At 30.6% G+C, this 25,207-nt stretch overlaps 2 protein-coding genes and 1 long non-coding RNA gene across 4 annotated transcripts in view; all 3 read right to left on the bottom strand.

The window, feature by feature from the left end:
• The window catches only part of LOC140432288 (uncharacterized), a 33,170-nt gene extending 31,857 nt beyond the window's left edge, over positions 1-1,313 (bottom strand). For both annotated transcript variants that reach the window (XM_072520105.1, XM_072520104.1), the window contains exons 1-3: positions 1,062-1,313; positions 527-722; positions 345-470 (exon numbers count right to left, since the gene is read on the bottom strand). In XM_072520105.1, coding sequence (XP_072376206.1) covers positions 345-470; positions 527-629 — 229 coding nt within the window. In that variant the 5' untranslated portion in view covers positions 630-722; positions 1,062-1,313. The remainder of the gene's footprint in view (positions 1-344; positions 471-526; positions 723-1,061) is intronic.
• An 8,112-nt stretch (positions 1,314-9,425) lies between these two features.
• On the bottom strand, positions 9,426-11,754 carry LOC140440420 (uncharacterized). Its single transcript, XR_011950839.1, has 3 exons — positions 10,741-11,754; positions 9,807-10,664; positions 9,426-9,654 (listed from the first exon to the last, which is right to left on the bottom strand). It is a non-coding gene; the product is annotated as an uncharacterized lncRNA (long non-coding RNA).
• A 4,110-nt stretch (positions 11,755-15,864) lies between these two features.
• Positions 15,865-25,207, bottom strand: part of Prp3 (pre-mRNA processing factor 3) — a 55,353-nt gene continuing 46,010 nt past the window's right edge. The window contains exon 6 of the mRNA XM_072520103.1: positions 15,865-17,773. Coding sequence (XP_072376204.1) covers positions 17,524-17,773 — 250 coding nt within the window. The 3' untranslated portion in view covers positions 15,865-17,523. The remainder of the gene's footprint in view (positions 17,774-25,207) is intronic.

The following is a 25,207-nucleotide window of genomic DNA, read 5'->3' as shown; positions in this document are numbered from 1 at the left end:
ACTATTATATCTAATGACATAGAAAGACAGAAAAGAATGTAAATGTCAAATTAAAAGTACCTACTAACAGATGACAAAAAGGGTACATAGTAGACAACAAAGCAAATAATAATAGCCTAATTGAAAATTACTTAAGTATGATGAAATGAACCAAGTACAAAATATCAAGAGAAACATTATGAAACATGTAAAACTGAGGACTTATGTGTAATAAGAAAAGAAAAAAATAAGTCTTTAAGAACATTGTTCATTTCTCTAAAAACATTGATATTATGTCACTTGACTTACAAAGATTTAAGTGATTAGGTATATCACATTGTGTATGTACTTATTTTTATTCTCACCTGAATTATCTTCATCTGTATCATTTTTGAATTCTCCAAAATCTATGGATGTGGATAGCTGATCCTCTATATTCCTTTGGACACATTCAACAAACTCTTCCTTAATTTTTACTTTCTCTTCCGCAGCTAAAAAATACCATTATATCAAACTGTTTAAAACTAATTTTTGTTACCTCTCTTACCTTCCACAGGTTCATTCTTCAAATCTCCAAGATCTATTGATGTGCATATCTGACTATCTGTATATTCAACAAATTCTTTCTTAATTTCAATTTTAAAATCCATAGCTAATAAATATATTAAATAAAATTATTCCAACAATTATTCAAAACAAATTAATTTTCTTGCCAATAATGTCAACTACTAACTGTCCGAACCCTAGAATAACAGAGACACATGTGTTGGGTTTTGGGTTGTTCTCTGTCCGAACTGTCTAGTGAATTTAGTAATTGTTTTTTTGCGAAGTAGTTATATTTTGACAGACTAGAAGAAGCGTCTATATTCTTTGGTGGAAGTGTGACGTCACAACTGTCAATTACTTTCCAAACAAAAGTTGAAATGCCCAATCTCAAGACTTTTTAAATTCTATAAAGTTAACATTTTGCTTCCTCTGCTGCTTTTTTTTAAGTATAGTGTTTTTTACGATAATACCATCATAATTCAGTGTTCTATTTCTATGAAATATAGTTTAAAAATTTAAATTAAAGACATTCTAACCTTACTTTATTGATACATGCATTTTATTGCTATTTTTATAAAACAACATGCTTTATTATTTACACAACCTTGTAAAATTGTTGTCGTAACTATTAGAATACTTAGATATTGCAAAAAGCGGAAATATTCTGTAAAAAAAAATGAAAAAATAACGAAAAATACAAATTATCCACACTAAACAAGGTTTGTTTGGAAAGTGAAACTGACAGATGTCAATAAAATCTACGTCATCACTTCCACGGTCCATTACCAAAGAATATAGACGCTTATAGAAGAGCAGTTCAAATGGGCGATTTGGTTACGGTTTAAGAGGGTGGCTGCATAAACCCACAGCGTGGTGCCGTGGCCGTCGGCTTAAAACTATCATGAAAATTTCATAATGAAATATGTAGTTAGGGGGAAGTGGGAAAGGAGTACGAACGGGTAACTTGCATCTACGCCGAAACAAATTTCGATGCCATTGATTTGCAAACTTTTTTTTTGTTGACTTTTTTTTGTTTTTTCACAATAAAATCTTTATTGTCAATATATTAAATTGTTAAATTTTTAATTTTAAAACTTAAAAATGTATGATATTTACAATATTCAAAGTATTTATTTTTTTAAATGTATAACTTTGAATTAAAAATTGGTTTGTTCCAACACAACGAGAAACCGTCACATAACTTTTTATTATACTGTTTTTCTGCCCAGAAATTAACGAAACATTTTTAAAAAATTTCAATTTAAAAAAATTCAATGAAACTTTTTACTAAATTATGAAATTTTCCATTTCGCCAAAACTTCCATTTCATCTAAAAATTTTTAATAACAACAAAAAGCATTCCTGATTTATTTTTGAAATAACAAAATAAACTTTAACAGTACATTTTAATGAATAGTACCTATATGTGAAAGTTTTTACGCTGTATGGGTACTATTTAATCTTGTTTTAAAATAACAACTAGTAGTATCTAAAACATAATTTTCACAATGAATGAATATTGGTGAAATTATTACAAAATAGTCTTAAACTGATTTATACTTAAGATTTGTACATATTTCAATTAAAACTTTGAATCATAATAATTTTTCTAAAAAGATTAATTTATTAAAAGGTAAAATAATATTATTTTCTTTAAAAAATTTTATAAAACGCAAAAATTTAATCCTATTCTACGACCACGCGGCATCTACATATAAAAATATCTAAAGTTGCATTTATTGCCCCACTCTTTCATATTTTAGAAGCAATGGTAGAGCCACAGCTGACATGACCGCTCCTTAGTGGTACCACGTGCAACACGTGCGTTCCACTCGTCCCACTTTTCCTTATCTATGTCCCACTTTTTGCTAACTTTCAAAAATAACAGTGAACAATTCTTCTATAAGCGTCTATACAACCAAAGAATATAGACGCTTAGCGTCTATATTTTTTGATACAACCAAGCATTATAGATCACAGCACACTCCCTCCGCGCAGAAACGAGACTAGCAGCACCACCACCACCAATCAAACGAATGGGCGCCTAATCCGAACATGATTTGACCTTGGCTATCCTGTTACCAATCTAGGTGTAATTTTATCTATGGTGCTGACGTACTCATAGCCAAAGTAAACAAACTTAAATAAAATAGAACTTTACAAATTACCGACAATCAATATTTAATTATCTGCACCATAAACCATATTATGTATATTTTAGAAAATAATAAACTTATTTAGTGTACAAATATATATATATATATATATATATATATATATATATATATATATATATATATATATATATATAATATATATAATAATAATATATATATATATAAATATATATATATATATATATATATATATATATATATATATATATATATATATATATATATATATATATATATATATATATATATATATATATTGAAAAAATAAATTCCACAGTCGTTCCCATTATAACGACTAAAATATAATTTTTAAATATATACTACCCAAAATTTGATGAGTTTAGTATACACTTTCACTATTTAGAATAATTCTTCTTTTTTCAAAGAAAGAAGTCTGCAATAGTAGGATACTTGAGCTATTAATACTGAGAAGTAGGAATTGTTGTGTTGTAGGTTTCCGACAATGAATCTGTCAAAATATGCCCGAGCTAAGTGAATGGACCTTATCTTTCAAAATAAGTATACTTCAATATGCAAAGAGGATTTAAGAAAGCAAATACATGTTACTATAACATATATATATATATATATATATATATATATATATATATATATATATATATATATATATATATATATATATATATATATATATATATATATATATATATATATATATATATATATATATATATATATATATATATATATATATACAGTATACTCCCTTTATAACGAACACGGTTATTACGAGGTTTCGCTTATAACGAGGTACATTAGATGTCCCGTGAAATTTCTATTGAACTATAACCCTTTATAGCGAGGTAAATTTGCTTATAACGAGAAAAAATAAGATTGAAAAACGTGTTTTTTACGTTTTGGCCCGGTCGTAGCTATAAATAAATACCCTTTTTAACTGCGGGCCGCCCGCAATAAACTTCTTACAATTTATGATTCTTAGTCGGAAATGTAAAATTTATGATTCACAAGTGTCATTGTATTGGGTTGACCATTCACACGTGTTTTAAAGGTTGTCACAAACTTTATCCAAGGACAAAACGCAAATGAAGAAGCATAAAACTGTTTCACATCTTTAGAAAATATGATAGATAGAATACTGGACAATTTAAAGCAGTCAAAAATGACAAAATAACTTTATACGCTTTATACATATTTACAGAATACAGATTTTTTGTTTTAACGTATATCATTGACAGTAAAAGTAAACAACTCTTTTTTGTTTTAATGCATTTCATTGACAATAAAAGTAAACAACTTTGTTTTAAAAACGCCATTCAAACAATATTTATTAGCATCTTATATTGCTCCGAATGGCTTCACTACAGAAAGTTAATGTTTTAGAAAACTACATATTCATATGTATGCACAATATTATAAGCGTCTATATTCTTTGATATTATTGTTGTTGGATATAACGAGATCCGCTTATAACGAGGTAATTAGTCTGTCATTTCAGTTCTCGTTATAGAGGGAGTCTACTATATATATATATATATATATATATATATATATATATATATATATATATATACAAGGATTTCCACAGTTTTCACTGTATTCCTTCACTCAACCGTTTTCTCCAATTTTTCCTGTTTAGCCAGTCCCCTTCCTGTAGGTTTCTTCTACTCATTGCTTCGTCCACTTCATCTCTGAAAGATCTTCGGGGTCTGCCTCTCTTTCTTCTTCCTATCGGGCTCCACTCTGTTATTCTATTTTTCCACCGATTTTGGTCTGCTCTTCTGACATGTCCGTACCAGGTCAACCTCTTCTGTTCGATGTAGTCTATTATGTCGGAGTTCATTCCCATTCTCCTCTTAATCTCCATGTTATTTATTCTATCTCTTCTTGTTACTCTGCAGCTTCTCCTTAGGAATTCCATCTCTGTTACTCTTATTTTGTTTTTGGTTTTCTTATTTATTGTCCAATTTTCACACCCATAAGTGAGGATACTTCTTGTCATGGTATTATATATTTTTTTCTTTGTTTTCATGCTGATGTACTATAACAAACACAGCAAATATTTATGTCGGTTCGCTAACCCAGTCCTAACTGTATAGTGAATTTAGTAATATTTTTTTGTGAAGTTAGTTACTTTTTGACAGAATACAAGCGACTGGAAATTACTATACAACCAAGTACACGTGCTCATAGCGTATTTCATTGACCTTTGTTGCAAACTGATACTATACTTTGTCTCAAACTCACTAGTCTGTACAGGATAAGATATGCAATGATACCTTATGGGAATTTCGCCAAGACGTTGTCAGTTTTATGCAGTGAGCAATGGCGTTCTCTATTGCCTGTCTTTCAAAATAAACGAAATAAACCAGGAGTTCTCATCAAGTCCTCACGTACAATTTTATGTAATTTACAAATTTTACATAGGTAATACTATACATTATTGTTTTCTTATAGTAACTTATCAACTTTTATTAGTAGCAGTAGTATAATAAATGCATTAAATAAACATTTGTTTCAAAGTTTAAAATAATTCCGGTAATTTCTACTAACTGCCAAATGTAAAATGTTATTTATTTATGTTCTTGTGGTGCTAATTACTGCCATAATGTGTAAGGAATTTACAATTTTGGTTGATATCAACTGCAAATACTTTCTTCTAAGTTATTCAGTAATTAAGAAGCGATTAGAGTAACTCTTGTACAGCATATGTTTAAAAGCTTGATACATCCAGGGCCTTAATTAGTCTTTATTTATTTAAGCAACTGCACCTCGCAAAAAACATGTAAAAGTTTCTCTGGAGCCTGGAAAAAGTGTTTCTGTAGCAGATTTTCAAATTCCAGAAGATCCAGTTCAGGTCGAACCTACTGGTGGTGCTTGTATAAGAACTGACAATGGGAGTTCTATTATTTCCTTTCATCAACGTTGTAATCTGGACTTTTTGAAGTTATACTTTTATACGCGCGCTCCACGTTAGAAATTTCTACGGGAGTGAATCGGTGAAATCATTACATATGTAAGATAATGAGTAAGAGAGAGACAGAAGATATATTTTCTCTCTCTTCATCTCTCGAGAATAAAAATGTTCCTTTTGTATATATATTTAATAGTATATATATATATATATATATATATATATATATATATAATATTTATTAATATTATTATTTATGTAATATGTTTTGTATTATTTATTAAATGTTCATAATTATTTTTTGTATTTCAAAATAATAATCTCAATAAATCACTGCATGACCGAGAACTGTCAATTTTGAAATACGTTTGTGTCATGTCTAATTGGCAAATATTTTACGTGTTTGGTTCATACGCTGGTGTATGTGAGTTCGAATCCCAATATGAATTCCCTTTTTATTTTTGAAATATTTAAATATCCCACGTTTTTTTTAAATACATGTAATATACGCAAAAATGCTAAATTTTAAAATAAAATGAAAATTTACAACATAATCCGAGTTGTTGGTCTTATTTCGTTTTTGATTGTACTTCTATATGCGCGTTCGACGTTGGAAATTTGTGTGTATTCATATATATTGAGTATATTAATATCGGCAAAATCATTACATATTATGTAAGATGTAGGTAAGAGTGAGACAGAAGATATATTCTATCTCTCTTTCTCTTTTGAGAATAAAAATGTTCCTTTTGTAAACATATTTAATATTTATTAATACTATTATTTTTTTATTAATATTATTATCATCATAAATTAAACATATGCGTAAGTTATGTATATTTTCATTTTTAAATACTTATGAATATTGCATTTTAATTTGTATTGTATTATAATATTGAATTATGTGGCAGTGTATTGTATTGTATTTTTATATTATTAACAAAATTAACAATGAATTTTACTGCAGAGTAAGTATGTGTAAAAATTTTTTTTTGCATTCAACTCCTTTTATACATATATGAAAATAAAAATATATATTTATATTAAAATATTGATTCAATCCTTCATTTATTTACTATACTCCTATTACAGGTCAAATGTTTATATACAGCAAACCAAGCACCATATACCTGTATACCTAATTCTTTTTCTCTTTCTGCCCTCTCTTAGCTATAGCATTACATATGTAACGATTGTGCAGATTGACTCCCATATAAATTTGTAACGACGAACGCGTGTATAGAAGTATAACTTCTACCGGCAGTCCCAATGGACTGCCACACCCGTTTTTTTGTCGTCGATAATTGGCTCGTCTGAACATAACAAATCAAAACAGAAGCCTCTGGGCGGTGAATAAACGTTGAACATGGATCCAGTAAATATGTTACTTTTTTCTCCTAAATTTTGGCTAGATCTCCAAACTACTTCGGCAGGTTTTGTCGACAATCTAAAATCCTTCTCTTGGTAATCGATTCTGCCCAATAAAAAACCGTCGAAACCCAATTGAGCAAATATGGAGGCCATCTCTCTACTATGACCAAATGGATCGATCTGCTATCCCATTTTTGGCCTACCACATTCTCCAAGGAATCATTTAATTTGCTCATAAATTCGAATTTATAAGTGGAGAATGGAGCATAAACGATGAAGCTGCCACACACTACCAGTAAATTATTGATCAAATGACCGAGGGTTTGAGATATTATGCACACTGGGAGCACTCTTCGCAGCCAATTTGTGCAAACGATATGTTGAGTTTTGCAATTTTCTGACAATAGAGCTCATAACTACCCTAACAATCAGGATTCTTTATTTTGTAGACATTGTACATCATTGTAATTGAAATATCCGATGGTAAGTATAAACGATTGGCAGCATGCTCCCGACGATAATGAGATACGGTAGGTCGAAAGACTTTATATGTTCAACGATCGGTTATTTGTCAATAAAATTCAGAGCTGGTCGGTGCCTTCGTTAGTCTTGTTTGGAAACAATAGCATTATTATTATCCTCCTCCTTCTCTGTTGAGGTTGGCGATCAATATGGCAAATTTCTCTCTGTTCTGGGCTTGATGAGTTAATTCATTTCCTCTTGTGTGGGTCCAATCTCTGATATTTCGTAGCCAAGATTTTTTCTTCCGTACTATGCCCCTTTTACCTTCAATCTTGCCTTCTAATATTACCTGGAGCTGCTGAAATTCCCTATGGCGCATTGTGTGTCCTAAATATGACGTCTTTCTAATTTTGATAGTATTGACCAGATGAGGACGTGTGTTCATTGCTCTCAGTACTTCTTCATTCGTAGTTCTGCTGGTCCAGCTTATTCTTAGCATTCGGTGGTACATCCACATTTCAAATGAATTTAATTTGTTGACGTCATACTGTTTTAATGTCCAGGTCTCACAGCCATATAGTCCTAGAGACCACACATAACACTTTAGTGTTCTCAATCTTATTGAGGCTGATAGCTTGGGATTACAGAGCATTTTACGCATATTCATGAAACCAGATCTTGCTATTTCAATGCGCCTTCTAATTTCTTTTGAGTGGTCTAGTTGAATATTTAGTTCTCTGCCCAGGTATATAAAGCTTTTGACGGGTGATACCATTTATTTGTATGTGCGTATAACTTGTTCATGGCGGATTTTGTGGAATACCAGAATTTTGGCTTTGGAAAAGTTAATGTCCAAACCCAGCCTGTGACCTTCTTGTGATAATATGTTCATCAATATTTTTAGTTGGTCTTCTGTTTCTGCTAATACTACGGTGTCATCGTCATATCTTATATTGTTAATAATGATTCCATTGGCTCTGGCACCTTCACGGCGATCTTCAAGAGAAGCTTATCAGCATCAGAAGAAGAGAATTATATGTTCGGCATATACATTAAATAATAGGGGGGATAAAATGCACCCTTGGCGCACTCCTCGTTCTATGTTGATGTACTTGGTGTTTCCGTTCTCTGTTCGAACGCATCCTGTGTGGTTCCAGTATGTATTACTGATGTGGTCGATTGATTATTGTCAGTTCCTAATATTTTTCAAAAAACGATCATTACTTTTGTCATAGCCTAACCTGGCAAGGAAAAAAGTTTTACATACTTGCATATCTAATCCGTTAGCATCCCGTAAATAATATTTGTACGAATTCTTACGACGCGAATAAGTTCCAACAGTATTTTTTCTTTTGTTTAGTTGTTTAATAATACCGTGCACAAACAAACGTTGAGCTTGCTTGTTAAGTTTCCAATACTGTTTGTTAACATCTCGTCTCGCTTCATTGATTACTTCTGAAAACTTCAGCATGCAGGTGTTTTTATTACAGGATTTTTTATTTTGTGGTCATTAGCGACAGATGATAATTTCTGCTTCTTTCTCTCAGCAAGTTCTGTTTCAATTTTTGTTCTCTTTCTAATTGTTCCCTTATCGGTGTACATCTTAGCGTAATTGTTTTCAGCAATGTTATGGACGATGTGACCATGTAGTCAACCATAGACTTGAGTAATTGATAAATAGACGCATCTTCTTGGACTAAACTTTCATTATCAGATATAGCTGGAACGTGGGACAGGCAGTCGTTATTTTCATCACTGATACATCCTTCTTCTGTAGACGAGGACTCGCTACAGAAACCGTCTTGCTTTGGATCGTAGTCGGGATCATTGTTAACATTTTTTGTATTCACAAGCTTTTTATTTGCATGTAGGCGTTCTCTTAATTCTCTATTTAAGACAAGATTAACCATTTGACGGTCACAGCTGGTGGAAGCGTTGGTGGTAATAATAGAATAAAACAAAACAATACTTTATACACTTTTAATAGGATACTAAATAATTGTTGACTAACCTAACCACTGCAATCATCAGTCAATTTCATAAACACTAAAAAGGGCTAAACCATTTACGGATTATATTATTAAACTGTTTAAGCGAGTTTTGTATGTTGAAGATTTTGCAGTTAAATTTACAGAAAGTTCCAGCTCCAGCACAGTTTAATGTAATGAAAATAAAAACGGAATTAAATATAAGAGGCACTTAAAACAGTAATGGAGGTACTATTATCTGAAACAATAAATAATAATTATTAACTATTATTAATTAACTCAACTATTATTATTAACTATTAAATATTACCTATTTTATTTATTAACTATCATTAATAAATATGATTAATTATTAATGATTAATAATAAAACATTTAGTGACCTACTTACTTCGAGGTATAAATCAAATTTCCTATACTAAAAACTGACATTAACGGAAACAAACACATTCGATTTTTAGGTTATGTTGTTTTAAGGTGCCATGCTGAATATGTTCCATCTGGGCCTTTCAGTTCGTGCTAAATTTTGGGTAGCATTACATATTGCAATACTGACTGTCCAATCTGTTACAAGAGGACACTCCAGGTTTGTACAGATCAGATAGGACGTAATGTTTAGTAATCAGGTTTTAGTTTGAACTTAGGACAACAAGCATCACTTTAGAACAGCTATTTAATGACAGATAGGACAGCTCAGCTTTGAAGGGAAGATAAATAATGCTTTTCGCTACCATCCAGCGATTTTGTCAGTTAGGATTCATTCAGCTTAGCGGGGTAGTATTAAACAAAGAAGCTAATGTAACGTAGGATAAAAACGTCTTCAGCTTCACTATATTTGTCTACAATTAAACCTGTACACTTTTTGGTCTTTATGATACTTTTCAAATACAGTTACTACAGAATTGAATATTTCCATATTGTTTATAACTGTGAAGTTTTTCAATTTTTCGTCAGTACCTATAGTTCATACCATAGACAGTCACAACTTTTGGCATATTAACTTGTACTAGTGCATCACAGGTGGAACAAGGAACCACTTTATCAGAGGTATGACCTCCATTCATTAAAAGCATCAAGTCTTTGGCAGCTGAAATACCTGAATCATCAACATCTTCACATTCACCTGAACATGAAGATTTTGAAGTTTTTCCTTGCTGGCTTTTTTGAGCCCGTTATTTTCTTCCTGAGGTTCCTGCTGTAGGTTCAGATTACAATGGAAGATTCTAATAAATACGCCTTTTTATTCGATCTAAAATAAAAAAAAATGTGTAATAGGAAATCAAAATATAAAACAACCTAACGCATAAAACTGAATTATTACATACCTTTCTGAAATTAGTCCTCCGAGAGTGTGGAGAACAGACTCTCATGTGAGGGGAAACCTTTTTTCCAATTCGTAAATTCTTTACCCAAACTTAGCGTCGATCCACTAATTCTTTGTTTCCCAGCTTAGTTTCCACAGTCACCCAATATTTTCCCACGACAGGAAACGTATGAAAGCTAATTTCCGGGTTTTTCTTCGCCCACAAGAAATAATTTGGAACACAACAGTAGTGATTAATGACTTTGTGTTTATTTAAAGAAAAGATATCTTAAAACAAGCAAGATACCAAAAATTACGTATCAACGCAAATAGAATAACAATAAACTAATGGTCCATAGGTTGTTTTGCGAATTGACCACCAGTTGGCGTGGTGCCTGGTTTAAATAGCATACTGCAGCTAGTCTTCTTTCCTAGTACGTTTAGGTCGTTCTAGGTTTTCAGCCTGAGTCTGCTCATTAATAATTGACATTTGAAATACTTTGGGAATTAATATGGTCAATACTGCAGTAATCTAGTGCATTCAGGGTTGTGTATGTTCCATAGTGCATAATAATAAAGCGGAGATGAGTTAAATAACAGAGAAATCTCAATGGCGATTAAACAGAAGACGTTATCTCACTAGTTTCCACAATAACTAAATCTTATCTATCCATATAAAAGGCTATGATGACAGGTCACACTGTTTATCCAGTAAACTAACGACGCCATCTAGGAAAGAAATCTGAACTACCACCATTTGACATTTCAATCATATTTTGTTTTTGAAACGAAACATTTAGTTATTATTAATAACATATAAATATAAAATATTTATTTGCCAAATAAAGTACTGAATAAAAAGTTATCTGGAAAATAAATTGTGTTATTATAGTTCGTTAATATGTTGTAGGTTATCGCGAAATTAAAAATATAACCTAAATATTGTTCTTTAGTGTAGATTAGATACATGAATATTAAAAGATTTAATGAAATCGGAGAGTATGATGTTTAATGTTAATAAACTTAATGCGAGAATATAATATTTGATGCAGAATTGAACATTTTAATTTTTGTAATGATAAAGACTTTTAAAAGGTTAAGATTAAGTAAACCGACAGTGATCTTATTCTGAGAAAATATTGTAAATAGTTGTTAATAAATGATTATAAATGTAGGTGTATACATATTTTTATTTACTTAGTTTAGGGATTCAATATTTTCATAATCTTGATAATTAAAAAAGAATTAATTAACCTTTTTCAAGAGATATTGATGCTATTGATTCAATAATAGTAGTATCGGATTTCAAAATAAAAAATATGCACATAGTACTTAGGTTATCAGATTCTTTTAATAATTATAAAATACATTCAATTATATATAAAAAAGAATCAAAGTAAGTATAAAAAATATCCAGAGTGTAGTAGCAAATTTTCAAAACTTTCAAGAAATCTTCCATATAATATACGGAATATTGATTTTAAATTTTGACAATTTCGTGACATTTCTTGGATATGAAATTTAAATGGAGATAATAGAAATGTGTTTTTACACGGAGATTCTAATTATAAAGTAAAGCCACTTTTAAGAAGTCCACTAAACAATCCAATTTCTATAATGAATTTCATATTATAACCAGATATGGAACATAACTTTTTAGGTATGGAAGAGAAGGTTTAGGTACTATGTCATCCAGTGGAAGTGGCTGTAAGGTTGAAGAGATTCAACTGTTCTAATCTACAGCAACATTCTATGAGTATAACCTAGCGGGAGATCAAAATTAAGACAATTTTGAAGATAAATTGATAAATGAAGACATTACTGAACTTTTTGAAGTTGAAAATGTTTGAGCTAACCTTACATCAGTGTTTTTATTAATATTTTAGTGTTATGGAAAAACCTGAGAAGAGTCTTTAACCATGTATTATTTTTTATTCGTTATTAAATTTTTCTTTATTTCTGTCACCACAAATTTTATAATCAAAAGAGATATTAAAACATTTCAGTGATTTCTTTGACAATTAATTAAATATTGGTGTGTTCCGAAATCATTTTACATTTATCTTACAGATAAGTATCCGCAACATAATTTGACGTGAAAAGGCGGGTACATTTTATTTTATAAATAAATGTCTATAGAATTTTTCATATAAAAATGATTGCACGTCATTCAAGATTTACGACGTCAAAACCCTACAGCGTTGCCAAAACATCAGAAAAGTTGGTAAGTGAGGAATTTTTAAAATGTCAACTATTTATCAAACTGTTATATTAACAGTAAATACACTTAGTTTTAAGACTACTGCAACACACTAAAATACATAAGACAACATTTTAATACTAAATTATATATTCTAAATTTTAAACCTTTTTAAACCTAAAATTTTACCTCTTTTAGAGCATTAATAGTAAAAACGTCCCGCCATTATTTCTTGTTCAAAATAATCTATCTTATATGAAAGCTTATCAGCTTTCTACAGACTATTTAGTTGTTTTGGCATAGCACAATCACAATACACAACGATAATTAGTTTTTGAAGCTATTAATCTAAATTTAATATGTATTTATAAATACAAGTTATAAATATATAATATATTATGATCAAATTGTGTAAGAAATCAAAACATAAACAAAATTCTTACTCTCAAAAAGCGGCAACACTTTATACAATTTTGCCACACGCTGAACTGTCATTAAAATTTGAAGTATTCCCGTATCAGTTGCGTACAATTGTCTAATCTATTTAATTAAAATTATTATTTTGTGGAATATTAGACTTAAAGAGTTATTTCATAAAATTTATATTATTAATTAACAAATATTTTTGGTTATTTAATCAATATAATTCTAAAATTCCCAATATAATAGTGATTACATTTTTCTGATTACTATACCATGTTGACGCCTATAAAAGATCGAGTAGTTCCGTATGGGTTTCGTATTATTAGCTGTGTTAGGAAAATTTGAACTCTAAGGTTGACGTTCTGGAAATTTTAAATATAAGTGACGTCACTTTATATAAATTATGCCGTGCAACGTTTTTACTTTGAAAAATGGTATATGCTTCAGATAACTATCTGTCAGATAGGACAATAGTTTTCTGGAGGTGAAAAGACCGGCCTTATCATGCAAGTACAAAAGACAAAAAAATTAAGTAGAGTGATTGTAGATGCAATTGATTGGATCCCCCGTCGCATGGTGACGGGCAAAATCACTAGTTTATGATAATTCAGCACATAAATTTCTGGCTCCAATTACCAATTTGATATTAAAAATAAAAAGCGTTTTTAAACAAACAAAAAAAATCGGAGAAAATAATTTATTTTATAATTTTACAGTTTTTTCGCAAATAAATGTCTGATAAAATTAAATTGCCATAAAAATGTTTTTTAAGAACAATGTATTTTTAATTATCATATGATCCAATTAAGGTCCACTTGTAATTTACTAAATTAATTATTTTACTTTTTCAATATTTTCTGATTAAATAACTAATACTCTGCAGTCAATCAACTTATGAATATAGTCCGTCCCAAACCCTTCTTTCAGTGCGTCATAGTTGATCGAATTCTCTCTAACGCACTAAGCTAGAAGTGACAGAAAAAACGCGAGTCTGTGATTATTATACATAGAACTTAGAAAATTATGTATCATCCACGGGTATTTGCATATTAAAGCAAATTCTACTTACGGATTTATAATTGGTTAGAGTTTAGAATACGCTAAATAGATATCCAATCAATGATGCGCATAAATATAATTTATACAGTACTTTCATAATGTCAACTGATAAAATGATAATTGCCATTCCAGGTTAGTATTTTGAGACATCCTACAGTGAAAATTTAATATTGTATTTATTGTCATAAAAATATTTTAAATATGCCGGGATATACCGAGAATGAACAAAGACTAATACTAAAATTATTAAATTATTTTCAATTAGAAAAGGAATAAAGGAAAATAAGAACGAAAATCAGAGAAGCGAAAGAAAAAGAAGCCAGGGAAATATGCGAAGAAATTGAGACTCTGAAGTCAAAGTACGATAGTCACAATGTACATAAGAAAGTTAAAGAACTCACAGGGGGACTAAGACGAAGGCAGAAGGAAATATAACTGATTCTGACGGAAACATCATCTTAGACAAACAGAGTAAAATAAGAACGTTAAAAAAATATCTAGAAAAACTATTTGAAGACCAAAGATATAACACCTTTGAGCTAGAAGAAGAGGTAAATGATGGACCAAGAATATTACAGCTGGAAGTTTACTCCGCAATTACACAGTTAAAGGATGGCAAAGCGGCAGGCCCTGATAATATACAAGCAGAACTACTCAAAGTAATGGACAACGAATCAATAGCAATAATCGTAAAGATATTCAACAACATATACAACTCTGGAGAAATACCAACAGAATGGCTAAAATCTGAGTTTATTGCACTTCCAAAAAAACCAGGAGCCAAAAAATGCGAAGATTACCGTACTATAAGCCTCATGAGTCATCTCCTAAAATTGTTCCTAAAGATAATTCATAAGAGAATCTACAAGCTGTGTGAAAGTCAAATTTCACCCAACCAGTTCGGGTTCACAAATGCTGTTGGTACTAGAGACGCTTTGTTCTCAGTACAAGTCTTCCAGAGATGCAGAGACGTCAACTGCGACGTATACGTATGTCTGGTTGATTACGAGAAAGCGTTTGATCGACAGCACGCCAAGATGATGCAAATACTAAAAGAAACAGGAACTAACAACCAAGATCTGAAAATAATTAGAAGTCTCTACTGGAATCAGACAGCAAATCTCAGAGTTGAAGGTGAACACACTGACTATGTGAAAATCATGCGTGGAGTGAGGCAAGGCTGTATTTTATCTCCTCTAATCTTCAATCTGTACTCTGAAAGAATATTTATCGAAGCTTTGCACGAAACTGAAAAAGGTATTCTACTAAATGGTTGCCGGCTAAACAACATCAGATATGCAGATGACACCATAGTATTTGAGGACAACTTAGAAGACCTACAAGTTCTTATGAACAAAATCACGTATTACAGTCAACAATATGGACTCAATATAAACGTTAAGAAGACAAAGCTTATGATAATTAGCAAGAAAAGAATAACAGAAGGTCAACTCTACGTCAACCAATCCCCTGTAGAAAGAGTGACGCACTACAACTACCTCGGCACCATAATAAATGAAGAATGAACCAACAGCCAGAAGATTAGAGCACGCATCGGAAAAGCTAGATCCACCTTCAATCGGATGGGGGCCTTCTTCAAGAGTCACAACCTCTCTTCATACAAAAGTAAGAATGCTGCAATGCTACGTCTTCTCTGTCCTTTTTTATGGTGTTCGTGGACCTTGAACGAAGATATGTGCAGAAAACTGGAAGCATTTGAGATGTGGCTATATCGGAGAATGCTTAAGATCCCGTTGACTGACCGAGTCCACGGGACCGAGGTCCTCAGAAGAATGAATAAGAATCGAGAAGTACTGACCACCATCAAATCTCGAAAGTTACAGTTCTTCGGACATATTATGCGAAATGAATCCAGATATACTCTCCTTCAAGCCATCCTGCAAGGAAAAATATTTGGAAAACGAGGTCCAGGAAGAAGAAGAACATCTTGGTTAAAGAACCTCAGAATCTGGTTTAATACAACATCTGTGCAGCTTTTCCGCGCTGCTGCAGATAAGATAAAGATTGCCATGATGATCGCCAACATTCGTAACGGATAGGCACATCAAGAAGAAGAAAAGGAGGCTGGAACAACTTTATTACCAGCTTCTGCCGTTCATTAACCAATAACTATGAACATGTTATTAGAACTCGTGTATACAGAATGTTTACTGAAGGTTTGTATCAAAATATAGTTTGCCATAACCTACTGAAATATCAATAGCGTTTTTAAATTGTTTTTTGTTTATTTTAGGCCAACATGTTACTCTTCATACCAAAAATACCAAATTCAAGTTGGACTAAACACTCTTTAGTAGAATGGTTAAAAGGAAGGCATATACGTGTTTCAACAACCATGATGAAACTTGAATTATTGGAGATGGTAAATCTTAGCTAATTAAGCACTTTCCTTGGAATGTATAGAATAGGAATTATGACAAACTGCCCTTCCAATATAATGCACAATAAAAATTTATATACAGAACGGGACCTTTAATATGTAAATTAAAAGACAATTTTGAATTGTTAAAGTTTTTATTCTATATTTAAAACAAAAATAACCTTTTCACATTTAACCCATTTCGATCCTGCAACTGTCAGATTTAACTAAAATGTCATGCAATAATTCTCGACATTCTTAAAATCCTATATGACGTCAAAATTAGTGATGCACTGAAAGAAGGGTTTGGGACAGACTGTAGCATTATATTTTTAAGTAAAAAACGGGAAACTAATATATTACGGGTGTCCGCTTAATGAACCAACATTTTTGTCTGTCAACAATTTCCTCGTTTTTTCACTAAATTATCTTCCAATCAAACGTAAAAATATTAACACTGATCATACTATTTTTTATTATTGTCAAATTGATGTTTTACACAGCGTCCCAAAGGAAAATGCGAGAGTTTTAAAATTTTTTGACAATAACAATTTGCCTGTCACAATATTTTTAAGTTATACTCGAAGTTATTTCCAGCCCGCCGTTTTTTCTTCAATTCCTTAGGTTGATGGACTGTAGTCTATAAGTATTACCACATTGTTTTTGTAGAAATTGATACTTTTACTTTCCGTAATTAGTAAATAATAAAATTTCATCTCTATCTTGTATTTAAAAATAATAGTCTATTCTATAACATCGTTAGATTGTTCTAGTACCGCTCCGCTGTACGCCAAATCCCAGTAGTGTTCCACTTTATGTTTTTTAAAATGTTCTCTTGCCATTTTTTCCATAGGACACACTTTAAATTTAAGTTCTCCAAAATTTCTTTGTTTAGCAGTACCTTCCCATACTAGATTACACTTGTTAGGTATTTCTTTACCGTCCGGGTCTTTCACTAAATCTTCCTCCCACTTGATTCGGTTTAACATCAACCTGAAATTAAGCACTAGAATTACTATTTATTAGATCTGGCTATGAAATCGGAGGTGTCCAATGCAGAGTCCGATGCAATATCCAGAGTCAGAATTAACTATCCGTCATTATCGGCCATGGTAACTCGAGTACTCAACATACCTGTTAGGTCAATTAAGTTAGTTTTTTACTCGACACACCTATACAGGGTGTTTCAAAAAGGTATGTCATAAATTAAATCACGCATTCCGGGAACAAAAATAAATTGATTGAATCCAACTTACCTTAGTACAAAAGTGGACGCAAAAAAAGTTACAGCCCTTTGAAGCTACAAAATAAAAATTGTTTTTTTGCATTATCTCCTAAACTACTTGACAGTTTGTAATAAAAATGGACACGTTACTTTCTTGTTCTGAAAACATTTTTCATACAAAAGAAACAACAAAATCTAAGCGCACAGAAAAATTTTAAGGGGGGTGTGCAGCCCTAAATCCCCCCAAACTTTTGAGTACGTGCAAATCAAATGAATTTTGTGGCATCATTAGTTTAACACATTATTTTAAAACCTTTTTGTCTCATCACTTTTTTGAAAAACTAGTTTTTTCCTAGTTGGCCATAAAATTACAATTAGTTTCTACGGATACAATAATTACAAACAGTTCCATCAATAATAGTCAATAATTTGGAGCTATCATTTATTGTGTGAATAAGATTAATATTAAAAATTTTGATATTACAATGGCCTACACATTTCAGGAAATGGCAGTTATGCATTTAACTTTGGGTAAGTTGGATCAGATTAAATAATGATTTCAATAAACTATCGGGAATATCGTAGGTGGATGTCAAGAAAATAGTGCAGCAGCCGCAAGGCGTTATGCAGTAAAATACCCCAATCAAAATACACCCGATAGACGATTATTTCTGACCACTGATCGTCGTTTACGGGAAACGGATACATTCCAAGCGCAAGTTGCTGGCAATAGTGGCCGTCCAATAATGGATGCAACTTATGAAGACATTTTAGAAATCATTGAAGAAGTCCCTGGAACAAGTACAAGGGTAATAGCTGCTCAACTAAATGTTTCTCACGTAAGGGTTTGGAGGCGTTTGAAGGATCAGCTGCTTAAACCCTATTACTTAACAACGGTTCAAGAGTTATTGGTTGAAGATTATCCTAAAAGGATTGGATTTTGCGATTGGTTGTTAATGGAAAACACTCGAAATGTTATAATAATTTTATTAGAAATATTTTTTTTACCGACGAGGTTACCTTCAGTAGAAGTGGAATAACAAACTATCATAACGAGCACATTTGGGCCGACGACTCATCACCAAAGGACTTTCAAAGTTAATGTTTGCGCAGGAATTGTGGATAACAATCTAATAGGCCCAGTATTTCTTCCCAACAATTTAAATGGTGATAATTATTTGCAGTTCTTGGCAAACGATTCGCAAGAGTATTTGGAAGAAGTGAATATTGCAATAAGGCAAAATATGTGGTTTCTACAAGATGGCGCTCCACCGCATTACAGTAATTAAGTCCGGGAATACCTTTGCAGGCAGTATCTGGTCGGTGGATTGGAAGGGATCGTGACGCACCTATTTCTTGGCCACCCAGAAGTCCAGATCTTAACCCCATGGACTTTTGCTTTTGGGGGTTTATGAAAGAGAAAGTGTATTCTGTAACAATAGAGGACGAACAACAATTGAGCGTTAGAATAATTGATCAATTTCGTCAGAAAAATATGATTTTTCAGCGCATTCGGTTTTCCTTATTAAAACAATACCGAATGCGTAGTGAAGAAAATGGGGGTCATTTTGAACATTTATTGTAATATCATATTTATAGAGGTTATAGACATTTTTTGTACTTGTTAATTCATTTAAGGCATTTATTTAGTTGCACGTAATTTTTTAAAGGGTAATGAAAAGGGCCGTAACTCAATAAAACTCATGTTTTTTGAAAAAAGTGATGAGGCAAAAACTTTTAAAAATAATGTGTTAAACTAATGATGCCACAAAATTCATTTGATTTGAACGTATTCAAAACTTTGGGGGGATTTAGGGCTGCACACACACCTTTAAATTTCTGTGCGCTTAGATTTTGTTCTTTCTTTTTTATGAAAAATGCTTTCAGAACAAGAAAGTAACGTGTCCATTTTTATTACAAAATGTCAAGTAGTTTAGAAGAAAATGCAAAAAAACAATTTTTATTTTGTAACTTCAAAGAGCTTTAACTTTTTTTGTGTACACTTTTGTACTAAGGTAAGTTGGATTCAATCAATTTATTTTTGTCCCCTGAATGCGTGGTTTAATTTATGACATACCTTTTTGAAACACCCTGTATAGACGTGTTTCAGTTGAAATATTTAGTATGAGATAGTACAAAAACCCTCTTATCTAGCGATTCATACATTTTTTAGTTAATTTAAAACTATTTTTAAATGAACTATCAAAACTCCAGACTCATTATTTTGCTCATAACGAGATTTAACGTTAACAGATAACAGAAAAAAAAATAGACACAAAATGAGACATGCTAAATTAAAATCGGTTAATAAAAAAAAGTTATTGCAAAATGAAAAACAAAATCGCTGTTTTTGACTAATGTTTACCAATTATTTTATTGTTTATTAAAATTTGTTTAAATGTACATGAACTTGATGTGTCTTATCGTATTTGAACTGTGTGCAAAAGATGAGTCAAATCGGTTGAATCGTTTTTACGAAATTATTTTTGTATATAAGATTTTTTGAATTTCTAAGGAATTTCTAAGGCTGAGATAATTTGACTGAACGGATCTCAATAAACTGGGGCTTATTTCCTTCGTTATTTATTAATAAATAACACTTTTCAAGCTTATAAAAATTAACCGGTTTTTAAAAAACTTTTAGATAAGAAACAGGTCCTACGACCCTTAGGAGCCAGTAAAGCCCCCTTTTTTTTTAAATCACTGTTACGTTAACAATATTAAGGGCTGAAATTAACCAATCTTTTATGAGAAAAGTCTAAAATTTTAATAAACAAAATTATTGAAATTTGTTTAAACAGCAATGTTGTAGACAAAGAATACTTTGCTTCCGACTAGAGTAAAAGGAGTGGGGGTCGCCAAATGAAGGACCAGCCGCACTCTCCAAAAAATATAACAGGGTTTCAAAATAGAGCGCTCGGAAAAAAAATATATATCTGGGGTTCTACTGGACTAAATTTGCTATTTCTTCTTTCAAATTGGTGTACAACGTTAAAATAATAACATTTATCGTATTTTCATTGCAAAATTATCCAAAGCAAAGCAGCTTAAGGCGCCTGTTATTGTTATTTTTTTTATTTAAAATATAATTAAATTAAATAAATATTATTTATAAACAGTATTAGATTGTCATTTATAATAAATTTTTCCATATACTCATTATTAAATATATCATATTACAAATATTAAAAAAATTTTTTAGTAAAAATCCTTTATAAAAGGTATATAATTTAAAAACCCAATCGGGCTATATCGGGCTGATGAAAGCAACTCATCAGGTCCTCGTAGACACATCGTCTCAGGACCAGCAACTTCACGTTGAGTCATACGTCGCCATGTTACCATATCCACTGGTAACTTTAACATCATAATATTTAATACCATGTAATGTAAACTAAATTTAAACACACAATTTTTAACGGGTTTTTACCCACATATTTAGTGCACTGATGATGGAACATGGATTCCGAAAACGTTTTGTGATATAGCCTGATTGGGTTTTTAAATTATATACCTTTTATAAAGGATTTTAAATAAACTTTTGTGATTGATGGTATACAGCCAACTACAGGAACTTAGATTCCTTGTGAATTTTTTTTAATTTCTTTTTTCATCTGCTAACCTTGCATCAACCACGCAGGGTCATTAGCGTATTTAGATTAATGTGACAGTTGATACAATTATTGTATATACATAAGTTTACAATAATAATATGTATGTGTATTACAATGTATGTTTTAGATTTTTAAAGTAGTTGACAGTCTTTAAGATAAGAAAATATTTTTTGGGTATCTGTAGTTTCTTCTAGGGACGCTACTTCTCCCTATATTTGGGACACTGTATTAAAAAATGTTTTATCGTTAGAACACTGTTGCACATTTCACACACTGGTTTATTTATGCGCTGTAATAAATAGCCGTGAGTAAGTCGTGTATGGCCGATACGGAGACGGGTAAGTATCACTTGCTCTCCTTCTGTCTTTTATTTTCGGTTTCCAAAGATGTGGATGTTTTGTTGACTTCGTATAGCCTTGATGGAGTGTTGTTCCAAGTTTGTTTCCATTTTGGAATTATTTCTTGTTTCAAGTAAGGTTTCAAATCGCTTTGTACCAATATGTTACTTTCTTCAGACATCGGGTTAGTATTATAACTTTATTCTCCTTTCATATATATATATATATATATATATATATATATATATATATATATATATATATATATATATATATATATATATATTGTTATGATGTGTTGTTTGTTTGAATGATGAGCAATGAGTATTTTTAATAATATAATATATAGGGTTTTTATCGCGGTTCTCAAAGAATTAGCTTGTAAGTACTTTTTTAAACTATCTTTATTATAACTATTATGAAACACACATATATATCTAACCTAGCCAATGTAAATTTAAAATAAACTATCTTTAAATTGATGTTCTTATAAAACTAATTAAATTCTATAGACAATGTTAAATTTAAACAAACTATCTTCAAAATTGAAATTGTTATAACACTAACTAAATTATATTAACAAAATTTTGTACCTTTCTTTCACTGAATGCCTAAATGAACTGTTTTCCACTATATATATTCTAATCACCACTGAATGTCTTCGTACTTCGGTTATCCTTGTTTTTGTGAAATTACTTTTTTCAATTATCAGCTTCTACCAATTTAAGATATAGTTTTCTTCACCAGCATTTATACACCACCAAGCAAACCAGCAAACACCATTTATATTTATTCTTCTTTTCAATATACCAATATCCAATTATTATAAGTTGATTTATACTAATCTCCAATCATAATATAATTTTAATTCCTTCCAATGTCCATCCAATATTCTTCTAATATACTTTTATAATCTTCAATAATTATTTGTGTATAATTATAAATGTGCATTAAATATATGCATAATTTTTAATCTTCATTTAACTCACTATATTAAACAATTGGACTATCTCCAACTAACTTTCATATTTCTTATTAAACTGCTTGACTGACTTACTAAAACTGTGAACAATTGACTTCACTAATTAATTGTGTCTATCTTCTACTAACTTTCATAATAAACTGGCCTGACTTCTGACTAAAAACTCCCCTTTGAATCCAAATCACGGGTATTTATATCTTTTTGGATATTCCAGAATCATCTGGTAAGAAACCATGTTCGATCTCGTTCTATTTCTTCGATATGGATGTTCTCGAAAAAATATCTGTTCCATCCACCGACATAATCATTATTCCAGAATGTTCGACCGTAAACAATGGTCACACTCTGCACTCTGGAGAATTCGTTAATGTTCCATTGATAATTTTGTTGACATTTAGGCTTTTCAGATCAGAATAAACACTTAAATCATTAAATATATATAAATTAAACATTTTAAACTAACATTATTATTATAACCCCACTTTATATTCCTTATAACTCTTAATTTCTATCTGTCACTTCGAGAGTATTTTTGGTTGCCTATGCACATGGCTCACTTAAATATATTTACAACATTAAAATACAACTTTTTACAATTATTATATGATAATTTCTTAAAAATACCCTCACATAAATAATTTTTATTAAATTCTCTAGTATATAACTTATTTAAAACAACCAAATATCTAATATTATGTAGTATATAACTTATAAATTATTTTCTATAAACCCTAATCGTATCAATACCCCAAAATAATATTTAAAATAAATAATTTACTTATTATTTTTTTAAATATTAATTTTCTCATACCTTATTAAATTTAATAAATTAATAATTCAATTTTTTTTTATTATTTAAAATGTGTTAAATACATCCCTGTTCGCTGTCTATGTCAAAGCAGAGAACAACGGAGCACAGTTCGGCTATTCTATGGTCAAACTGTCATGTCAAATGGGGCAATGGATGCGATATCAGAGAATAAAATATAACCTTAATTAAAAATATAATCGATATGGTGTTCTGTTTATTTATAGACAAAATCTAGGAATTATTTCCATTCAAAATAACTTTCATCAATATAAATTGGTAAGTTTTTTCACTTTATTATATTAGAAAGACATTTATTTATAGAATCAATTTTGTATCTAACCCCAAATTATGATTTTTAGGGTACAAAATAATTTCCATATGTATCAGACAATAAATATGATGTCAAATTGATTCAAAATAATGAAATCTACCATCTATTTAACAAATCAAGTCTATTGAATAAAATGGATATATCAGTAAGCTGTTAGTGTTAAGTTTATAACCTAGATATATCATTACTTTTTGAAAAATTGTACATTTTTCTTGATTTATTTTTAGTCCAACTTTGTCTAATCTATTTATTATAATTTTTAGGTGTTTCTCATGATCTTCAGCCGTTTTAGAAAAAATTAATATATCATCAATGTAGTGAATTACAAAATGTTCATATTGATCCAAAATATCATGAAGACATCTACATAGAGCACTGCAAGATGATTGAAGTCCAAATGGTACTACTTTGAATTGATATACTACTCCATCTATCTGAAATTCTGTATACTGTCTACTTTTTCTTTCTAGAAGTATTAACCAGAAACTATGCTGTAAATCGATTTTAGTGAAAAATGACATTCCTGTAATTCTTCCTAATATTCCATCTATACTCATTGGTCCTTCAAATTGCTTTTCAATAATCTTGTTAATATTCCTTGCATCCAAACATAACCTGATTTCACCTGATCTTTTTCGTACTACTACTATGGGGTTAATAAAACGTGTGTCTGCCTTCTCAATGATCCCATCTTCTAACATATTATTAATTGTTGTGTTTACTTCTTCTCTGTATTTATATGGTATTGGGTATGATTTTGTTTTAAAATCTTTTTCTTCTTTAACTTTTATACTATGGATATAATTTTGTGCAATTCTATTTTCTTTATTGACAAGTCCCTTGTGTTGCTGCAATATGGAAATGACTATTGATTTATATTCTTCAGGGCAATTTAAAACTTTCATCATATCTTCTTCTTTACAAATCACATTATTCTTCAATATGTACTCATTATTCCTTGCTTCCAATTTTACGCACTCCGCCTCGTAGGCATCCATCTGCTTAAAATTTCCATTCCTTAAATATTCACTACCATTATTCTTTACATTCTTTTGGGACATTTCCCTATCATCAGAATACATTTCTTCTTCATAAACATCATTATTTTCTTTTAATAATATCCTAT

The sequence above is a fragment of the Diabrotica undecimpunctata genome, chromosome 1, assembly GCF_040954645.1.
Source record: "Diabrotica undecimpunctata isolate CICGRU chromosome 1, icDiaUnde3, whole genome shotgun sequence".
Taxonomy (NCBI): Eukaryota; Metazoa; Arthropoda; class Insecta; order Coleoptera; family Chrysomelidae; genus Diabrotica; species Diabrotica undecimpunctata.
This window is presented reverse-complemented; position numbering and strand designations above follow the sequence as displayed.